This window comes from Patagioenas fasciata, chromosome 2 (assembly GCF_037038585.1).
Source record: "Patagioenas fasciata isolate bPatFas1 chromosome 2, bPatFas1.hap1, whole genome shotgun sequence".
Taxonomy (NCBI): Eukaryota; Metazoa; Chordata; class Aves; order Columbiformes; family Columbidae; genus Patagioenas; species Patagioenas fasciata.
In genome coordinates, this window is record NC_092521.1 from 168,522,574 (window position 1) to 168,538,440 (window position 15,867).

Here is a 15,867-nt window from a genome sequence, read left to right on the forward strand (position 1 = left end):
AGGCTGCAGAGGAAACAGAATCTGTCCTCGAGCCAGGAAGTCCGTCCTGCGCTTTCTGAGCAGGTTGGTAAGGAGGCGAGAAAGGAAAAGCAGACCTACGGCCATCTCTGCCTAGGGTACGAGTGTGATTCGTTAATCACGGATTAATCAGGCCGCCTGAAATGTCCCTGAAACGCGCAGGGAGGGGAACCTGGTTCGTACTCCAGCCACGTTGCTGGATCAGACCAGGAATGTGTCTCTTACTGTTTTTTTCCAAGTGGGGCAGGTGGGAGTCCAGAGAGTCTCTCTCATCAAAACCATTTTGCAGCACCGTTGATCTCTTCTCCTGGGTAGCAAGTGACAGAACGAGAGGAAACGGCCTCACATGGTGCCAGGGGAGGTTGAGGTTGGATCTGGGGAACGATTTCTTCCCAAAGGGCTGTGGGGCATTGGAACAGGCTGCCCAGGGCAGTGCTGGAGTCACCATCCCTGGAGGGCTGGACAGACGGACAGGAGGTTCTCAGGACATGGGGCAGTGCCAGAGCAGGAGGGAACGCTTGGACTTGATGATCTTGGGGGTCTTTTCCAACCAAATGATTCTGCCATTCCCTAGTTTGCTGATTTCTGACAATACATAGCAAGGTTTTGCATCCTGTCCCACCTCCTCTTAACAAAACTCTCCTCCCAGCTCCCTCACCGTGAACATTCGTACCAAACATCCTGTCCAACGGGACAACAGATCGGTGTTACCACAGCCTGAGCCAAAGGCAGAGCAACACCAAAGCCACCCGAGAGCCCTGTGGTGCAATGTACAGCATCCCCATTCTGTCCTGAAACCGCGGCGTCCGAGATCAGAGAAACATCATCATCAATACGTGGTTTCTTTTTCCATTGGACAACCAGCAACCCCAAACCTCTTTCTCCCGCAGGTGTTTGAAGCTGCGTTAGCCTGGATACGCTTTGACCGAAACCAGAGGGAGTCGTTCCTACCCGAGCTCCTGTCCAAAATCCGCCTCCCCCTTTGTCGCCCTCAGTTTCTCACCGACCGCGTGCAACAAGACGACCTGGTCCGCTGCTGCCACAAATGCCGGTGAGGCTTCCTGTGGGGTTAGAAAACCACCCAGGGGACGGCGGAGGTGCCGGGAATGTTGTTTGGTGGTTTTGGAGACTGAAATCCTCTCTTTCTGTGGACAGAACACCTCACATAGCAAAAAAAAACCAAAGCACCCTCCCTAATTTTAACCCACGTTGCCTTCTGTAAGTGTTGGCCATGCTTGTGGGAACATCAGTTGCTCACCCGAGCTCTTTAACTCTTTGATGTCAGGGATCTCGTTGATGAAGCAAAAGATTATCACCTGATGCCGGAGCGCCGGCCGCACCTCCCGGCCTTCAAGACCCGTCCTCGGTGCTGCACGTCCATCGCGGGACTGATTTACGCCGTGGGAGGACTGAACTCAGCAGGTACCTTGCACGCCCGCTCCCCGCGCTGCCGTTTGCTGGGCAGGACGGTGGGATCGGGAACTTTCCCTCCCGCGAAGTGTTGGGCGGTTTTTCCTCCTCTGTGCAGCACTCGGACCCTCCCACTGAAACGCTCGAGGTCTCTGCTCCCATGGTTTAACATCTTCCAGCTAAAAACTGTCTAGATCAGCTTTATTTAGGATGGTTATTATTTTATATCTTAAAAATCAACGTTTGGAGGATGGTGGCCGTGAATCTACCTTACATCTATGGTCTACCTTGACTTCAGTAAACCATTTGACACAGTGTCCCACAGCATCCTTGCTGCTAAACTGAGGGAGTGCGGTCTGGACGATCGAGTAGTGAGGTGACTGTGAACTGGCTGAAGGGAAGAAGCCAGAGAGTCGTGGTCAATGGGGCAGAGTCCAGTTGAGGCCTGGATGCAGTGCAGTGCCTCAGGGGGCAGTGCTGGGGCCGGTATTGTTCAATTTATTCATCAGTGATTTGGATGAGGGAATAGAGTGACTGTCAGCAAGTTTGCTGGTGACACCAAGCTGGGAGCAGTGGTGACACTGGAAGCTGTGGTGCCATCAGAGACCTGGACAGGATGGAGAGCTGGGCAGGGAAGAATGTAATGAAATAGAACAAGGGCAAGTGTAGAGTCTTGAATGTGGGCAGGAACAACCCCAGGTTCCAGTGTAAGTTGGGGAATGAGCTATTAGAGAGCAGTGTAGGGGAAAGGGAGCTGGGGGTCCTGGGGACAGCAGGGTGAGCATGAGCCAGCACTGGGCCCTTGTGGCCAGGAAGCCAATGGGACCTGGGGTGGGTTAGAAGGGGGTGGTCAGTAGGTCAGAGAGGTTCTCCTGCCCCTCTGCTCTGCCCTGGGGAGACCACACCTGGAATATTGTGTCCAGTTGTGGCCCCTCAGCTCCAGAAGGACAGGGAACTGCTGGAGAGAGTCCAGCGCAGCCACCAAGATGCTGAAGGGAGTGGAGCATCTCCCGTGTGAGGAAAGGCTGAGGGAGCTGGGGCTCTGGAGCTGGAGAAGAGGAGACTGAGGGGGGACTCATTCCTGGGGATCAATATGGAAAGGGGCAGTGTCAGGAGGATGGAGCCAGGCTCTTCTGGGTGACAACCAGTGACAGGACAAGGGGCAATGGGTGCAAACTGGAACACAGGAGGTTCCACTGCAAGAGGAGAAGCAACTTGTTGGGGGTGAGGGTGTCAGAGCCTGGCCCAGGCTGCCCAGGGAGGTTGTGGAGTCTCCTTCTCTGCAGACATTCAAACCCGCCTGGACCCCTTCCTGTGGAACCTCAGCTGGGTGTTCCTGCTCCGGGGGGATTGCACTGGGTGAGCTTTCCAGGGCCCTTCAACCCCTGACATTCTGGGATTCTGTGAGGGTCTTTGTGTGTGAGTGGAACTGTCGCTGGGAAATGTGAATTGATTTCAATGTAGGAGCAGGGAGGCTGGAACAGGACACTGCGATCCCAGAACGGAACGTGTGAGATCCCAAAACAGGACACATGAGATCCCAGCATAAGTTCTGTGAGATCTCAGCAGTTTTCCCAGGGAAAAACTTGCAAAACCCCCATGTCAACCCCATTTTCAGAGTCAGAACCGCAACCACTCACCCCTCGCACATCCCCTCTTCCAGCCAGCTCGCTAAAACCGTGTGGGTTATTTTCGATCGGGTCTCCCCTCTTTTAATTTGAGTAGCAAATTTTTACGCAGGCGACTCGCTGAACGTGGTGGAAGTGTTCGACCCCATCGCCAACCGCTGGGAGAAGTGCCAGCCCATGACGACGGCGCGCAGCCGCGTCGGGGTGGCCGTGCTCAACGGGCTGCTCTACGCCATCGGCGGCTACGACGGGCAGCTGAGGCTCAGCACCGTGGAGGTTTATAACCCCGAGACGGACTCCTGGTCCAAAGTGGAAAGTATGAACAGCAAGAGAAGGTACGTGCGGCTCGCTCGGTGGGGAAAGGGGACTTGTTTTTGGAGGGGAAGGAAAAAAGGGGGTCGTAGGAAAGCTGGAGGCGTTGGTGGCGTAAATCAACAGATGGGATGGGGGTGAGTTCGCTCTGAACGCAACACGCGCCCTGATCAGCAGATGAGATCAGGTGTGGGTTAACCCTGGGGTAATTCTGCGTGGTTATGTGAAGTGAACGACAGACAATCGCTCCAGGGGTCCAACTCAATTATGAATTGACTAAAAGCGCGTGGTGGAATGCAAATTACAGCAATTAGTGACTTGGCGAAAGTATAATATCACCAAACTTATCAGTACATTGATAAGTCCTCCTACAAACGGTGGATTGGCAACAAATTGTGACTGTAACACAAAACTTGAGACTTTAACAGCAGAACTTAAACTGATGTTATGTTTATATGTTCAAGAAAAAGGAAAAGAGAGACAAGGAAAACTAAGATATAAGAGAGTAAGATATAAACTAAGATATGAGAGGGCAAGAGAGTAAGATATCAGCACTGCACAGGTTATCGATCCAGCGATGTCTGGTGAAGGGAGGGTGGTCGCGGTGAAGATTTGGGTCTCTCTGTGCAGCTCATACTCGCCACAACCTGACACCATGCGCGGGGTCATTTTATAACCCAGTTCATTTACATGTGGGTGGTTCGTCTCCTGTTTCGCTCTTTGTACTAATCAGGAAGACTCTTCTAGAAGTGGGTCTGGGGTCTTCAAATAGGGGAATGTTCACGGTACTGAGCAGAAGTCTTGCCCATCAGGGGTGGCTGTTGGTTCATGGTTTCTTCTGATAATCAGTTGTCCAACAGATGGTTCATCTCTATCATCCCAATTAGGCCATGAGGCCTTTCACAGCAACACTGTTAATCGCCCTTATCTTACAAGGTGTGCATCCATGGCCACAAAACTTTGGGAAGGATAAGACGAGGTGTCATCTATCTTATCCTCCCAAAGCAACACAAACCAGGCACTGAAGGCACAACAAGGTCCTTTGTTCTGCTGAGGATGCGGGGGGAAGCGCTTCAAGGTTGTCACAGGTGCTGAATGAGACATTCACGCCTGGGGAATCCAAGAATCACTTTGTAGAATCATTTTGGTTGGGAAAGATGCTCGAGATCATCGCAAAAGGAGGATTGGAGCAGGGTGGGATTTGCGTGGCCACACCTGAGGGTAAAACTCAGCAGCTCAGCAAAGTGATATCTGCGCATCACAGCCTTAATTTATCAGGAAAACCATTAAGACCCCGGTAATTAAAAAGCAAATGAGCAGTGTGTGCTGTAGGATAGAGAGATCTCTCACTCTTGGTGGCGACGAGGAGGAAATCGAAGTCAACGAGAGCGATGATGTTCTGCTGAGGTCTGCGGGGGTTTGAACTGGGGTCCTAGACACGGTCAGAGCCGCTTTTCTCCAGATTGTGATCCAGGGGGATGTAAAGTCCCCGCGTAGGAAACTCCTGCGCTGCCAGGAGTCGAATAAACCTGTTTTACCAACTCCGAACAGCGCTGGGAACTTCTTTCCCTACCAGAAAACATGGAAGAATCGCAGTTGGGAAGCAGAGGAGTGGTTTTGTCACCACGGAGAGGAGTTTGCAGCTGAACAGAAGGTGTTTGTGCTCCCAACCAGCCCGGAGGCCGCTCGATGGTTGGGTTTAGGTTATTTTGGAAACCCAGCTATTAAACTGTGTGGTTGTCCTGTCCTCCTCGCCACAACGCGGCAGCCGCTTCCCTCTTCAAACACCCTCCTGCCATCCAGGGTTTCTGCTGTGGTTTTTCTCCGCCGCTGCGCCCGGTGGCCGCGAGTCGTTAAATTATTGCCTTTTCTGCAAGTTTTTCAGCGCCTTTTTGCCATGGTTTGGGGTTTTTGTGGCCTGAGATGCCGATCGCTCGGGGAGAACACACCACAAGTGGCTGAGTACGTGAAAACGTGGCCACAAGGCTCGGATTTAGAGTGGAAAAGCTCCTTTATTTCTGTAGCAACGAGCTTTTTGCGGCGTCGGATGCTCTTGCACAGAGGAAAATGTCCATTCTTGTACAAACTGCTCAGCCCAGGCTGTAGCGCTGGGGGTTTTTATCGTGTCGCTGAGTTTTGATGACGTTTTCAAGGCAGGATCCCATCTCTTGGCACAGTCGCCCCATTTGATAAATCCTGTGAGCCAAAGATGCGATTTGCAGGTGTAATGACGTTATTAAGTGTCTTGGTTTAAACTGGGAGCAGTGGTGACACTGGAAGCTGTGCTGCCATCCAGAGACCTGGACAGGCTGGAGAGTTGGGCCGGGGAAAATGTAATGAAATAGAACAAGGGCAAGGGTAGAGTCTGGAATGTGGGCAGGAACAACCCCAGGTTCCAGTGTAGGTTGGGAAATTACATATTAGAGAGCAGTGTAGGGGAAAGGGAGCTGGGGGTCCTGGGGACAGCAGGGTGACCATGAGCCAGCACTGGGCCCTTGTGGCCAGGAAGCCAATGGTACCTGGGGTGGGTTAGAAGGGGGTGGTCAGTAGGTCAGAGAGGTTCTCCTGCCCCTCTGCTCTGCCCTGGGGAGACCACACCTGGAATATTGTGTCCAGTTGTGGCCCCTCAGCTCCAGAAGGACAGGGAACTGCTGCAGAGAGTCCAGCGCAGCCACCAAGATCCTGAAGGGAGTGGAGCATCTCCCGTGTGAGGAAAGGCTGAGGGAGCTGGGGCTCTGGAGCTGGAGAAGAGGAGACTGAGGGGGGACTCATTCCTGGGGATCAATATGGAAAGGGGCAGTGTCAGGAGGATGGAGCCAGGCTCTTCTGGGTGACAACCAGTGACAGGACAAGGGGCAATGGGTGCAAACTGGAACACAGGAGGTTCCACTGCAAGAGGAGAAGCAACTTGTTGGGGGTGAGGGTGTCAGAGCCTGGCCCAGGCTGCCCAGGGAGGTTGTGGAGTCTCCTTCTCTGCAGACATTCAAACCCGCCTGGACCCCTTCCTGTGGAACCTCAGCTGGGTGTTCCTGCTCCGGGGGGATTGCACTGGATGAGCTTTCCAGGGCCCTTCAACCCCTGACACTCTGGGATTCTGAGTTTTACATTCATTAGTGACTCGTGTGTCTCGTGAGGCTGTGCAGCCACCACCACCCAGCAGCACCAGGAGGATCTTCCAGCCGCAATTTTGACCCAAGATCTGGGTTTTAATGTTGATTTTCATCCCTTTGCTCAGGAAAACAGGGGGTGCATGTATCAAAAGCGTCTTCCCTGACCCACGAGGCCCAACGCTCCCATGGGATCGAGCGGCTGAGCGGCCTGGGGGTGAAGGCAGAGGAAGAGGAGGAGGTTTTGAGGGGATGAAGGAGGTTTTTTGGGGGCGTTGGAGGCAGATTTACCACGAAACCACCTGACACCATCCCGCTCTTGGTTGCAGCGCGATGGGGACGGTGGTGCTGGACGGGCAGATCTACGTGTGCGGCGGCTACGACGGAAACTCCTCCCTCAACTCCGTGGAGTCTTATTCTCCAGAAACGAACAAGTAAGAGCTCGCCGTGCCCTAAAATAACACAGTAAATGGGGCAACAATAACCTTTATACCCTGAGAGCAGAGCAGCATCCCCCCTCGTAAGAGTTTACCTTCTGACAATATATTATCTTAAAATTGTGGTTATGTGCAGTATTTGTTCCCTGGGTTTGACTTTTTCTTTTTCCCTTTCTTTAAACATTGGAGGCAAAATTGCTTTAAGCTCCGTGATTAATTTATACCGAAGGAATACAACTGATTATTAAAAAATGACAGAATCAGTCATTAGTTCAAATATTTTTATTGCCAGCTACATTTTTTCATGTTGGTTTATTTTTCCATACACATTTTGGGATCCTAATCTTAAACCAAACAAGCCCACAAAGTCTTTCCAGGGCTACTTTGCAAATATTAAAGGAGAAGAAGAGCTCAAAGTGACAGCAAATTGAATTATTTGGGGAAAACCTTCGTTTTGGCAGCGTTGGCTTTATGGTTGGACTTGATCTCCAAGGTCTTTTCCAACCGGAGGATTCAATGCAAACCGCGGTTTGGATAAATGAAGCGCTCAAAGGAGAGTTACTGGAACCCAATGCTAGAAAATCTGGTTTAATGGAAATAATCTATGGGTTGTGAGTGTTTTGTGACCCTCCCTACCCTCTTCTGTCCCAAACAGGTGGACGGTGGTGACCCCCATGAGCTCCAACCGCAGCGCCGCCGGCGTCACCGTCTTCGAGGGTCGGATCTACGTGTCGGGAGGGCACGACGGGCTCCAGATCTTCAACAGCGTGAGTTCCTGCGCAGAACCCCAAATTCTGTCATTTCCAGAGCGTTTCTTCTCGCTCAAGAAGGACTTTGCTCACCAGATCCCCGCTTGTCTCATCCACCAGCACCACAAGGACCGAGCGGTTTATCCTTTACCCGCTCCGTCTCATTTTAAATCATTTTATCATCGCATCCTTGTGCCTTTGAGCTCTGAATTATCCCACATCTCAGGCTTTTCCTTCTGCTTTTCGCGGCTTCGCTTTCCAAACCAAATTATCACCACACAAACTTCACAGCAGGGGGAGTTGGTGGCACGAGGATGTTCAACCTCATCCACCTGCTCTGCTTCGGTTTTCTTACAGAAAAACCGGACGTGGAACAGATAAAAATAGTTTATCCTTAGAAATCAGGGAGTTGTGTCTGAATTGGATCCATTACTAACTCACCGCTCTCAAAAACTGGTAATAAAGGGTTTATTTGGAGCAGGAATAACTATTTCTGCCTCGCTCAGCAGCTCAGGGCTGTTGTCTGCAGAGGTCCCCAGGGCCAAGAATTGCAGATCTTGTCCAAGCTCGTCCCTGAGAGGGACAAGTTTGAGCGGAGCCCTTGCAGAAAGGACCCGGCTCATGGTCTTTCTAGAAACACAACTGTTAAAAAGTGGGGGGTGGTTGGGTTTATTCGCCCTGAGGTGCCAGATAACCCTTCTACAAATATCCAGGGAGGAAATGTCAGTGTAAATAGGCAGCTTGGACAGAGTGGGGAGTCTCCCCGAGGGTTTTGGGAGGTTTAGGGGGTCGTTGGGACACTTGGATGTGGGTCAGGCAGAGCTTGGGCCGGTTCTGTGTCCGTGAGGAGAACGAAAACCTGGAAATGGAGACACGGTTGAACTTTTAGCTGAAGGGGGCTCAATCCTTTTAGTGCTGAGGCTCGGGTACGTGTTTAAAACACCAAGAAGCTGATGGAAGGGGAGAGAGGCAGGAGCATCAGCACAGCCACATTTGCTGTGGTCTCTGCCCATTCACCCGCGAGTTACTGGGCAAGGTCAGAGGGAGCGGGTGAAACACAATGGCTGGTGAGATCCAGGCTGTTAGGAAAGCCTGATAACCACGTGAAACATAGAATTATAGAATCGTTTTGGTTGGAAAAGACCTTTAAAATTGAGTCCACCCATTCCCCAACCCCTGGCACTGCCCCGTGTCCTGAGAACCTCATGTCCGTCTGTCCAGCCCTCCAGGGATGGTGACTCCAGCACTGCCCTGGGCAGCCTGTTCAATGCCCCACAGCCCTTTGGGGAAGAAATTGTTCCCAGATCCAACCTCAACCTCCCCTGGTGCAACTTGAGGCCGTTTCTTTGTGTCCCTGTCTCCCCTCAGCTCCTGTTCTCCAGCTGAACCCCCCAGGTCCCTCAGCCGCTCCCATCACACTTGTGCTCCAGCCCCTCACCAGCTCCATTCCCTTCTCTGCACTCGCTCCAGCACCTCAAGGCCTTTCGTGTTCTAAGGTGATCCCGGCACCCCTCTGGCCATCATTTTGAGCCCTGAGGTGATCCTGGTGCCCTTGGGGCTGCCATTTTGTGTCCTGAGGTGATTGTGGTGCCGCCATTTTGAGCCCTGAGCTGAGGGTTCCAAGACCACCCCAAGGATTTGAGGTTTGGTCTCCCCATTGCCAGCACAGGCACGGTCACCGCCATGGATCCTCACTGTATGAAACCAAGAAACAAACCCCGGTTTCCCACGTTGACCCCATCCCCGTTCTCTCTCGATTGCAGGTGGAATATTACAACCACCACACGGCCACCTGGCACCCGGTCACCAACATGCTCAACAAGCGCTGCCGCCACGGCGCCGCCGCGCTGGGCAGCAAGATGTTCGTGTGCGGGGGCTACGACGGCTCCGGCTTCCTCAGCATCGCCGAGGTTTACAGCTCCATGGCGGACCAGTGGTACCTGATCGTCCCCATGAACACCCGGCGCAGCCGCGTGTCCCTCGTGGCGAACTGCGGGCGTCTCTACGCCGTGGGGGGTTACGACGGACAATCCAACCTCAGCTCGGTGGAAATGTACGACCCGGAGACAAACCGCTGGACGTTCATGGCGCCCATGGTGTGTCACGAAGGAGGCGTCGGCGTGGGCTGCGTCCCCCTCCTGACCATCTGAGCGAGCGGTTGTATTTTGGGTGGGGGGCTCCGTCTTCACATCGACAATCCGGGGTGAGGTTCGGAGAGCGAGATCCGCAAAGGTGCGTTTCCAGGTGCTCAAGTCTCGCTCGCTAATACACCAAAACTTGACAAAACGATCCCCACCCTTGGCTCGTTGGGTCGAAGCTCCCGAGAGATCAAATATGTCGAAATACGGAGCGAACAAGGACCTGCCCGTCTCCCTCCACCACCCCGATCCTTCCTCTGGCCGTTGGTTTGTCCAAACCTCGCGGTTTTCTCGCTTTGGGAAGTGCCGTTGTGGGCTGGGGGAGGGAGAACGGGCTTAATTGCGACACAAAACCAGCCACTTTAATGACTTGAAATATATATTTACACCTTGTCAGCAAGGGGGTGACCCCGATACCCCAAGGGTTTGGTCAGGGATGGTGTTTGGGTGCGATGGCAGCTTCACCAAACAGGAAAAACACAACCCTGGCGTCGATTCCCAAGCTCTATCTGCGTTTTAAGGTGCTTCTTACACAAGGTATCGCCGGTTTCTCCGAGCAGAGCTCTGCTTCCCGCAGCCCGGCGGGGAAAACTTCCGCAAGATGGGGAAATTAGGAGGAGGAAAAGGGGGTCGGTTAAACCAGCGGGTTGTTTCAACCAGCGGATCGTTTCGGCACGTTGGGAGGAGACGTGGCGATCGCAAACGGCACCGGCAACACCCTCGGCGTTTCAGAACGGGAAATCGGCCAAGGCGTTAATCAGAAATACATCAATTTAATTAAGCATTGTGTAAGAGGGGGTTGGATCCTGTCCTGCCTGTCCCCAACCCAGGGGGAGCTGGATGTCACCCCAGTCCCCCCACACTTGTTCTCCCCTTCTCGGGGACATCACATCGGGTGTATATGTGGATGTCGATATCTTCAGGTACTGTGTATATTTTCGGTCTGTATAACGAGCCTATCTGGCCATAAATGTGATTTATCCATATATATATATCTATATTTTTCCATGTATACCCACTGTGCTCACCACAGGGCGATTCATTCGGGGTTTCCGTGCTGCTAGGACTTGAAAAAGGAAAAAAACCAACAAACAATCCGTGAATTTTAAACCAAAATTAAGTCGTGAATTGCAGGAATAACGGAGCTGGAGCTGCGGCAACATCTGCACAGAAGGATCAGCCTCGCAGGGTTGGACCGCGACGCGTTTTCCCTCTTTCTGCCCCATTTCCACCGGAGGTTTTGTCGCTCGTGCTCCCACAACCTCGGATCTGCTGCTTCTTTCCCACCCTGGGGCATTTTCTCTGCTCCAGGATGTGTCACCGGGATGGTCACCCTGGGCAGAGGTGGCTTTACCGTCCCCATTTCCCATCCCATGGCTTCGTGGCCATAAAGACACAAGTTTTGGATCGAACACAAGAGCTGCGGCGCTCGGTTCAGCCCCATCATTTTGGGTCACGCAGGGAGCATCAATTCCTGGGACAACCCTTGATTAACGCCCCGGCCTCGAAATCAAGGAAAACCTGAAAATGTCACAAAAATGCATCCGCAAACCCATCGCGCCGCTTCTCCCCCTGCACCCACCAGCCCCCCAAAAAGGGCACTTTTGGTGTCGCTTCACCCTTTTTCTATTAAAACCAAGCCAAGTTCATCCCCCGGCCGCTTGCTGTGGCGTCTTTGGGTGAGGCGGGGGGGATTTGGCACAGGGGCGCGATCGCCGGCTGGGGTGTTTGGATGAGACTGAGCTGAGCCAGACGGACTTCAGAATAGAATTTACAATTAAAAATTGCATAAAAAATGGGAAGAAAGAGGGAATTGGGAAGGGGGATTCTGCTTTTTCTCTCTGGTTATTGGGACGGGAGGAGCGCGGCTGGACGGATCCGGCGCCGTCCCCTCCTGGTGCGCAATGAGGAGCGGGCGAAGGGGCCGTGCGGGGGGATCGGTCCCGCCGAGCATCGCCGCGTCCCGGCGAACGTGCCAAGGAAAACACTGGCAACCCGATCCCTTCCCTGCCGCCGCGGGGGCCCCTGTTTATCCTGGAGGAGAAGCCGGAGAAATTGGGGGGCCCCCGAGCTGCGCCGAGAGCCCGTTCCCCACTCCTCAGCAATTCCTGAGCCGAGAACCGATTTCCCGAGGTGCCACCGGCCTCCCCATGGCGCTGGTGCTGGGGGCCGTGCTGCTGGTGACAGGCGCCACCGCGGTGTCCCCGGCGCTGCCGGCACCCCGCGACCTGGCGCGTTCGGTGCTGGAGACCCACGGGCAGGAGCTGCGGCTGCTCAAGGTGCTGGGAGTCGCCAGGACGGTAGGAACGGGCCGGGGAACGCGCTGGGGTCCCTGTGTCACCTCCAGCATCACGAAGCCACTGGTGGCTTTGTCCTTGTCCCCCTCCCTGGCAGACGTTCGACTGGGGGACCCATTTCAGCATCAACTTCACCGCCCGCCAACCCGCCTGCCCCAAAAACGGCCCCGAGCGCCACGGCGGCTGCCGAGCCCGGCCGGGCAGGGTAAGCGGGACACAGGGACCCCCAGATCACAAAGGGGGGGACAGGTCGGTGTCCCCAAGGCGCTCAGGGTGCTGTGTCCCCAGGCGCAGCGCTGCACGGCCCAGGTCTCCGTCTTCGCCTTCCTGCCCGACGTGCCGCTGTCGATGGTGGAGTGCGGCCAGGAGCCGGTGAGGGGTCCGGGTCACCCGTCAAAGGGGGGCACACGTCCCCACACACACCTTGGGGACATTTTTTGCCTGCGGGGTGAACCCCACCTTTATTTCTCCCCACAGCAGCCCAGTGGCAGCGCCCAACCCGGCACCCTTGGAGCCGCCGGCACCAGCGCGGGTCACCCCTCATCATCATCATCATCGTCACCATGGCCACCCCCGCGCCCCCGGCCCCGCGTGTCCCTGCTGGGGACATCCCGCCGTCCCCTGTCCCCAGCGGCGCTGGAATAAAGAAATGTTGGGGTCGGACGTGTGTGTGTGGGGGTGACATCCTGGTGTTGGGCAACAGGGATGGGGCAAGCGCGAGGTTTGGCAAGGGGGGGACACCAATAAGGAAAATGCTCCCAATGTCACCCTGCGGGTCCCTGCACCCCCCGGGAGAGGGGACAGTCCCCAGGGGGGACCATAAACACCCCACATACCCAGCCAAGGGGCTCAGGACACCATGGGGAGTGGGGACATGTCCCAAATGTGACACACTCAGGACCCCCCTGCTCCATGTGTGTCCCCAACAAATAAAACTGTCACTCTGTGGGTTGGGGCCAAGCGTTTCCGGAGGGGCGAAAAAGGGTTCTCCAAGGCCTCGAGGTGGGATAAAAGGGGCCAGGGTGACCCGGGGGGTGACAAGGATGGCGGGGTGCTGGGTGCTGGTGCTGGCGCTGCTGGGGGGGGCCTGCGCCCTCCCGGCCCCCCTGGCCTACACCCAGGCGCTGGCTCAGGCCGTCGACTCCTACAACCAGCGCCCCGAGGTGCCCAACGCCTTCCGGCTGCTCAGCGCCGACCCCGAGCCCGCCCCGGTCAGTGTCACCCGTGGGGACACCGGCGGCTCCCGCAGTGTCCCCGTGGGGATGTGGGGGGGACAGCAGAGCCCGCGCACAGGGGGGGATTTGGGGCGCAGGGTGGGGTTGTCTTGCTGACCTCAAGCTCCCCTAGTGTCACCCACCCAACTTGTGACCCCCACCCACTCGTGACACCCCCCCCCGGTGACCGTCACCCCACAGGGCGTCGAGCTGAGCTCCCTGAGGCTCCTCAACTTCACCATGATGGAGACCGAGTGCACCCCGAGCGCCCGCGTGAACCCTGACGACTGCGACTTCAAGGAGAATGGGGTGAGGATGAGGGTGGTTGGGGGACACGCACACCGGGGGGGTCCTGGGTGTCCTCTCCGGGGTGACACGGGTGTCCCCTCTGTCCCCAGGCCATCAAGGAGTGCTCGGGGCCGGTGCAGTTTGGGCAGAGCTCCCCTGAGATCGACCTGCACTGCACCGACGCCTCCTCCGATGTGAGTTTGGGGATGCAGGGGGGCAGCACCCACCCGGCACCCACCCACCGGGGATGGGGCACCCATGGGTGCTGGGGGTTGTTGGTGTCCTGCCTTCTGCCCCGTGTCCTGGGGGGTTTGGTGTCCCCAATGTCTCTGTCCCACCGCGATGGTTTCAGCCCATGGGTGGTGCAGGGTGGGATGGGGGGTCCTGGGGCATCCATGGGGTCCCACATGTGGGGTCCCAGGGGGGATCCTGAGTGCAGGGACACGGGTGGGGTCCCCAGTGTGAGCTCCTGGGTTTGCGATGCTGGGTCTGGGGTCCTGGGTGGGACCCCGGGTGCAGGGTCCCAGGTGTGGGGTCCCTGGGTGGGTTTCCAGGAGCAGAGTCCTCCAAGGGTGCTGGGAGTGAGCATGGGGTCCTGGGTGGGGTCCCAGGTGTGGGGTCCCTGGGGTGGGATCTTGGGTGCTCCAGGGTGCTCAGTGTGGGGTCCCCCAAGAGTCCTAGGTGCAGGATCCCAGGTATTGGGTCCCGGGTGAGGGGAAATGGGTGCAGGGTCCTGGGTGAAGTCCCAGGTGTGGGGTCCTGGGTGGGATACTGGGTGCAGGGACATGGGTGGGGACCCTGGTGTGGGTTCCTGGGTCTGGGGTCCTGGGTGGGCTCATGGGTGCTCCAGGATGCTGGGTGTGGGGTGCCATAAGAGTCCTGGGTGCAGGGTCCCGGGTGCTGGGTCCTGGGTTTGGGATCCCGGGTCTGGAGTCCTGGGTGGGATCCTGGGTTTGGGGTCCCAGGTCTGGGGTCCTGGGTGGGCTCCTGGGTGGGTTTCCAGGTGTGGGGTCCCAGGTTTGGGGTCCTGCAAAGGTGCTGGGAGCAGGGTCTGGCTGGGGGGTCCCTGGTGGGTTGCCGGGTGCAGGGACTTGGGATTCGGGGACCTGGGGGGGGGGTCCTGAATGGGGTCTCAAGTGTGAGGTCCCTGGTGCAGGGTCTTGGGTGCTCCAGGGTCCAGGGACATGGGTGTGGGATCCTGGGTGCGGGGTCCTGGGTGAAATCCCAAGAGTGGGGGCACAGGTTTGGGGTCCTGGGCAGGATCCTGGGTGCACAGACATGGGTGGGGACCCTGGTGTGGGCTCCTGGGTTTGGGGTCCTGGGTCTGGGGTCCTGAGTGGGCTCGTGGGTGCTCCAGGGTGCTGGGTGTGGGGTCCCCCAAGAGTCCTGGGTGCCAGATCTGGCGTGCGGGGTCCTGGGGGGGATCCTGGGTGCAGAGACTTGAGTGGGGACCCCAGTGTGGGCTCCTGGGTTTGGGGTCCCAGGTTCAGGGTGTCCCCCAGCCTGGTGACCCCGTTGTCCCTCCACAGCCGGTTCTCATCCAGCGTGGCCGGTTTGGGCGCTTCCTGGGCAGAATCCGGCGTTTTCGGCCCCAAATCAAATTCGACTTCCGTACCCGGGGCACCCTCCGCCTGGGCTGAACCAATAAAGAAGCCACTGGTGGCCACTGGTGGTCACTGTGGTCACTGGACATGAACTGGGCTCCTCGCTGCTTCCTGGGGAGTGGGGGGGAAACTGAGGCACACGGGGAAAGGGGTGGGCAGGATTCGGGGGGCTCCGCTCCCCACGTTGTTCATCGTCCCCATGTGCCACCCCAGTGTCCCCACCTTGGGGATCAGGGCTTTGGCCCTGAGGGGACAAGGGGACAAGGGGACAGGGCCCTGTTTGCTCCAAGGAGCCCCCAAAAGAAGCCCATTCACAACCCCCATCTCATCATCCCACCTCCATCATCCTCACAGCGTCATTGTCCCCACAGCATCATCGTCCCCGTGGTATTTGTCCCCAAAACTGGTGGCATTGGCAGAGGGGTACATGGGGACGGGGCAGGTCCAGCGACTCAGGGACCACCATGTCACATCCCTACCCGGGGGGGGTCCCAGTGTCAACGTCAGCCACGTCACCAGGGCTGTCACCGGCGTTTCGGGGACATTGGGACAGGGGACAGGGTGCACAGGGACCCCTGTGACCCCAGAGCAGCCACCCCAGGGCCGTGGCTGCAGCCCCTGCTCCGGTGGCCCGTGGGACCCTATGATGTCCCCTCCACCAACTG

General features: G+C 56.5%; 2 protein-coding genes across 5 annotated transcripts in view; both read left to right on the forward strand.

Annotated features, from left to right (window-relative positions):
- Window positions 1-11,448, forward strand: part of KLHL18 (kelch like family member 18) — a 29,471-nt gene extending 18,023 nt beyond the window's left edge. The window contains exons 5-10 of one of the 2 annotated variants that reach the window (XM_065831962.2): window positions 909-1,069; window positions 1,304-1,440; window positions 3,154-3,391; window positions 6,805-6,909; window positions 7,568-7,679; window positions 9,425-11,448. In XM_065831962.2, the coding sequence (XP_065688034.1) occupies window positions 909-1,069; window positions 1,304-1,440; window positions 3,154-3,391; window positions 6,805-6,909; window positions 7,568-7,679; window positions 9,425-9,811 (1,140 nt within the window). In that variant the 3' untranslated portion in view covers window positions 9,812-11,448. The remainder of the gene's footprint in view (window positions 1-908; window positions 1,070-1,303; window positions 1,441-3,153; window positions 3,392-6,804; window positions 6,910-7,567; window positions 7,680-9,424) is intronic. The other variant, XM_065831964.2, reaches the window with a different exon arrangement.
- Window positions 11,449-11,520: 72 nt separating this feature from the next.
- Window positions 11,521-15,294, forward strand: LOC136098523 (cathelicidin-2-like). Of its 3 annotated transcripts, none has more exons than XM_071805448.1 (5): window positions 11,521-12,078; window positions 12,194-12,301; window positions 12,385-12,468; window positions 12,574-12,753; window positions 13,512-13,601. In XM_071805448.1, exons 1-4 carry the CDS (start codon window positions 11,704-11,706, stop codon window positions 12,739-12,741), a joined length of 735 nt encoding a protein of 244 aa, XP_071661549.1. In that variant the 5' UTR covers window positions 11,521-11,703; the 3' UTR covers window positions 12,742-12,753; window positions 13,512-13,601. The 3 variants fall into 3 exon arrangements, with proteins under 3 accessions (XP_071661549.1, XP_071661548.1, XP_065688082.2); XM_071805447.1 differs by having other exon boundaries at window positions 11,657-12,099; XM_065832010.2 differs by lacking the exons at window positions 11,521-12,078; window positions 12,194-12,301; window positions 12,385-12,468; window positions 12,574-12,753 and adding exons at window positions 12,809-13,307; window positions 13,709-13,792; window positions 15,128-15,294 and having other exon boundaries at window positions 13,512-13,619.
- The last annotated feature ends 573 nt before the right edge of the window (window positions 15,295-15,867 follow it).

Bases quoted from the DNA above. Each gene is read 5' to 3' on its own strand.
- LOC136098523 (XM_065832010.2), top strand. From the start codon at position 12,849: ATGCTCCCAATGTCACCCTGCGGGTCCCTGCACCCCCCGGGAGAGGGG. The intron at 13,620-13,708 runs GTGAGGATGAGG...CTCTGTCCCCAG, and splicing joins GCGACTTCAAGGAGAATGGG to GCCATCAAGGAGTGCTCGGG. The intron at 13,793-15,127 runs GTGAGTTTGGGG...GTCCCTCCACAG, and splicing joins GCACCGACGCCTCCTCCGAT to CCGGTTCTCATCCAGCGTGG.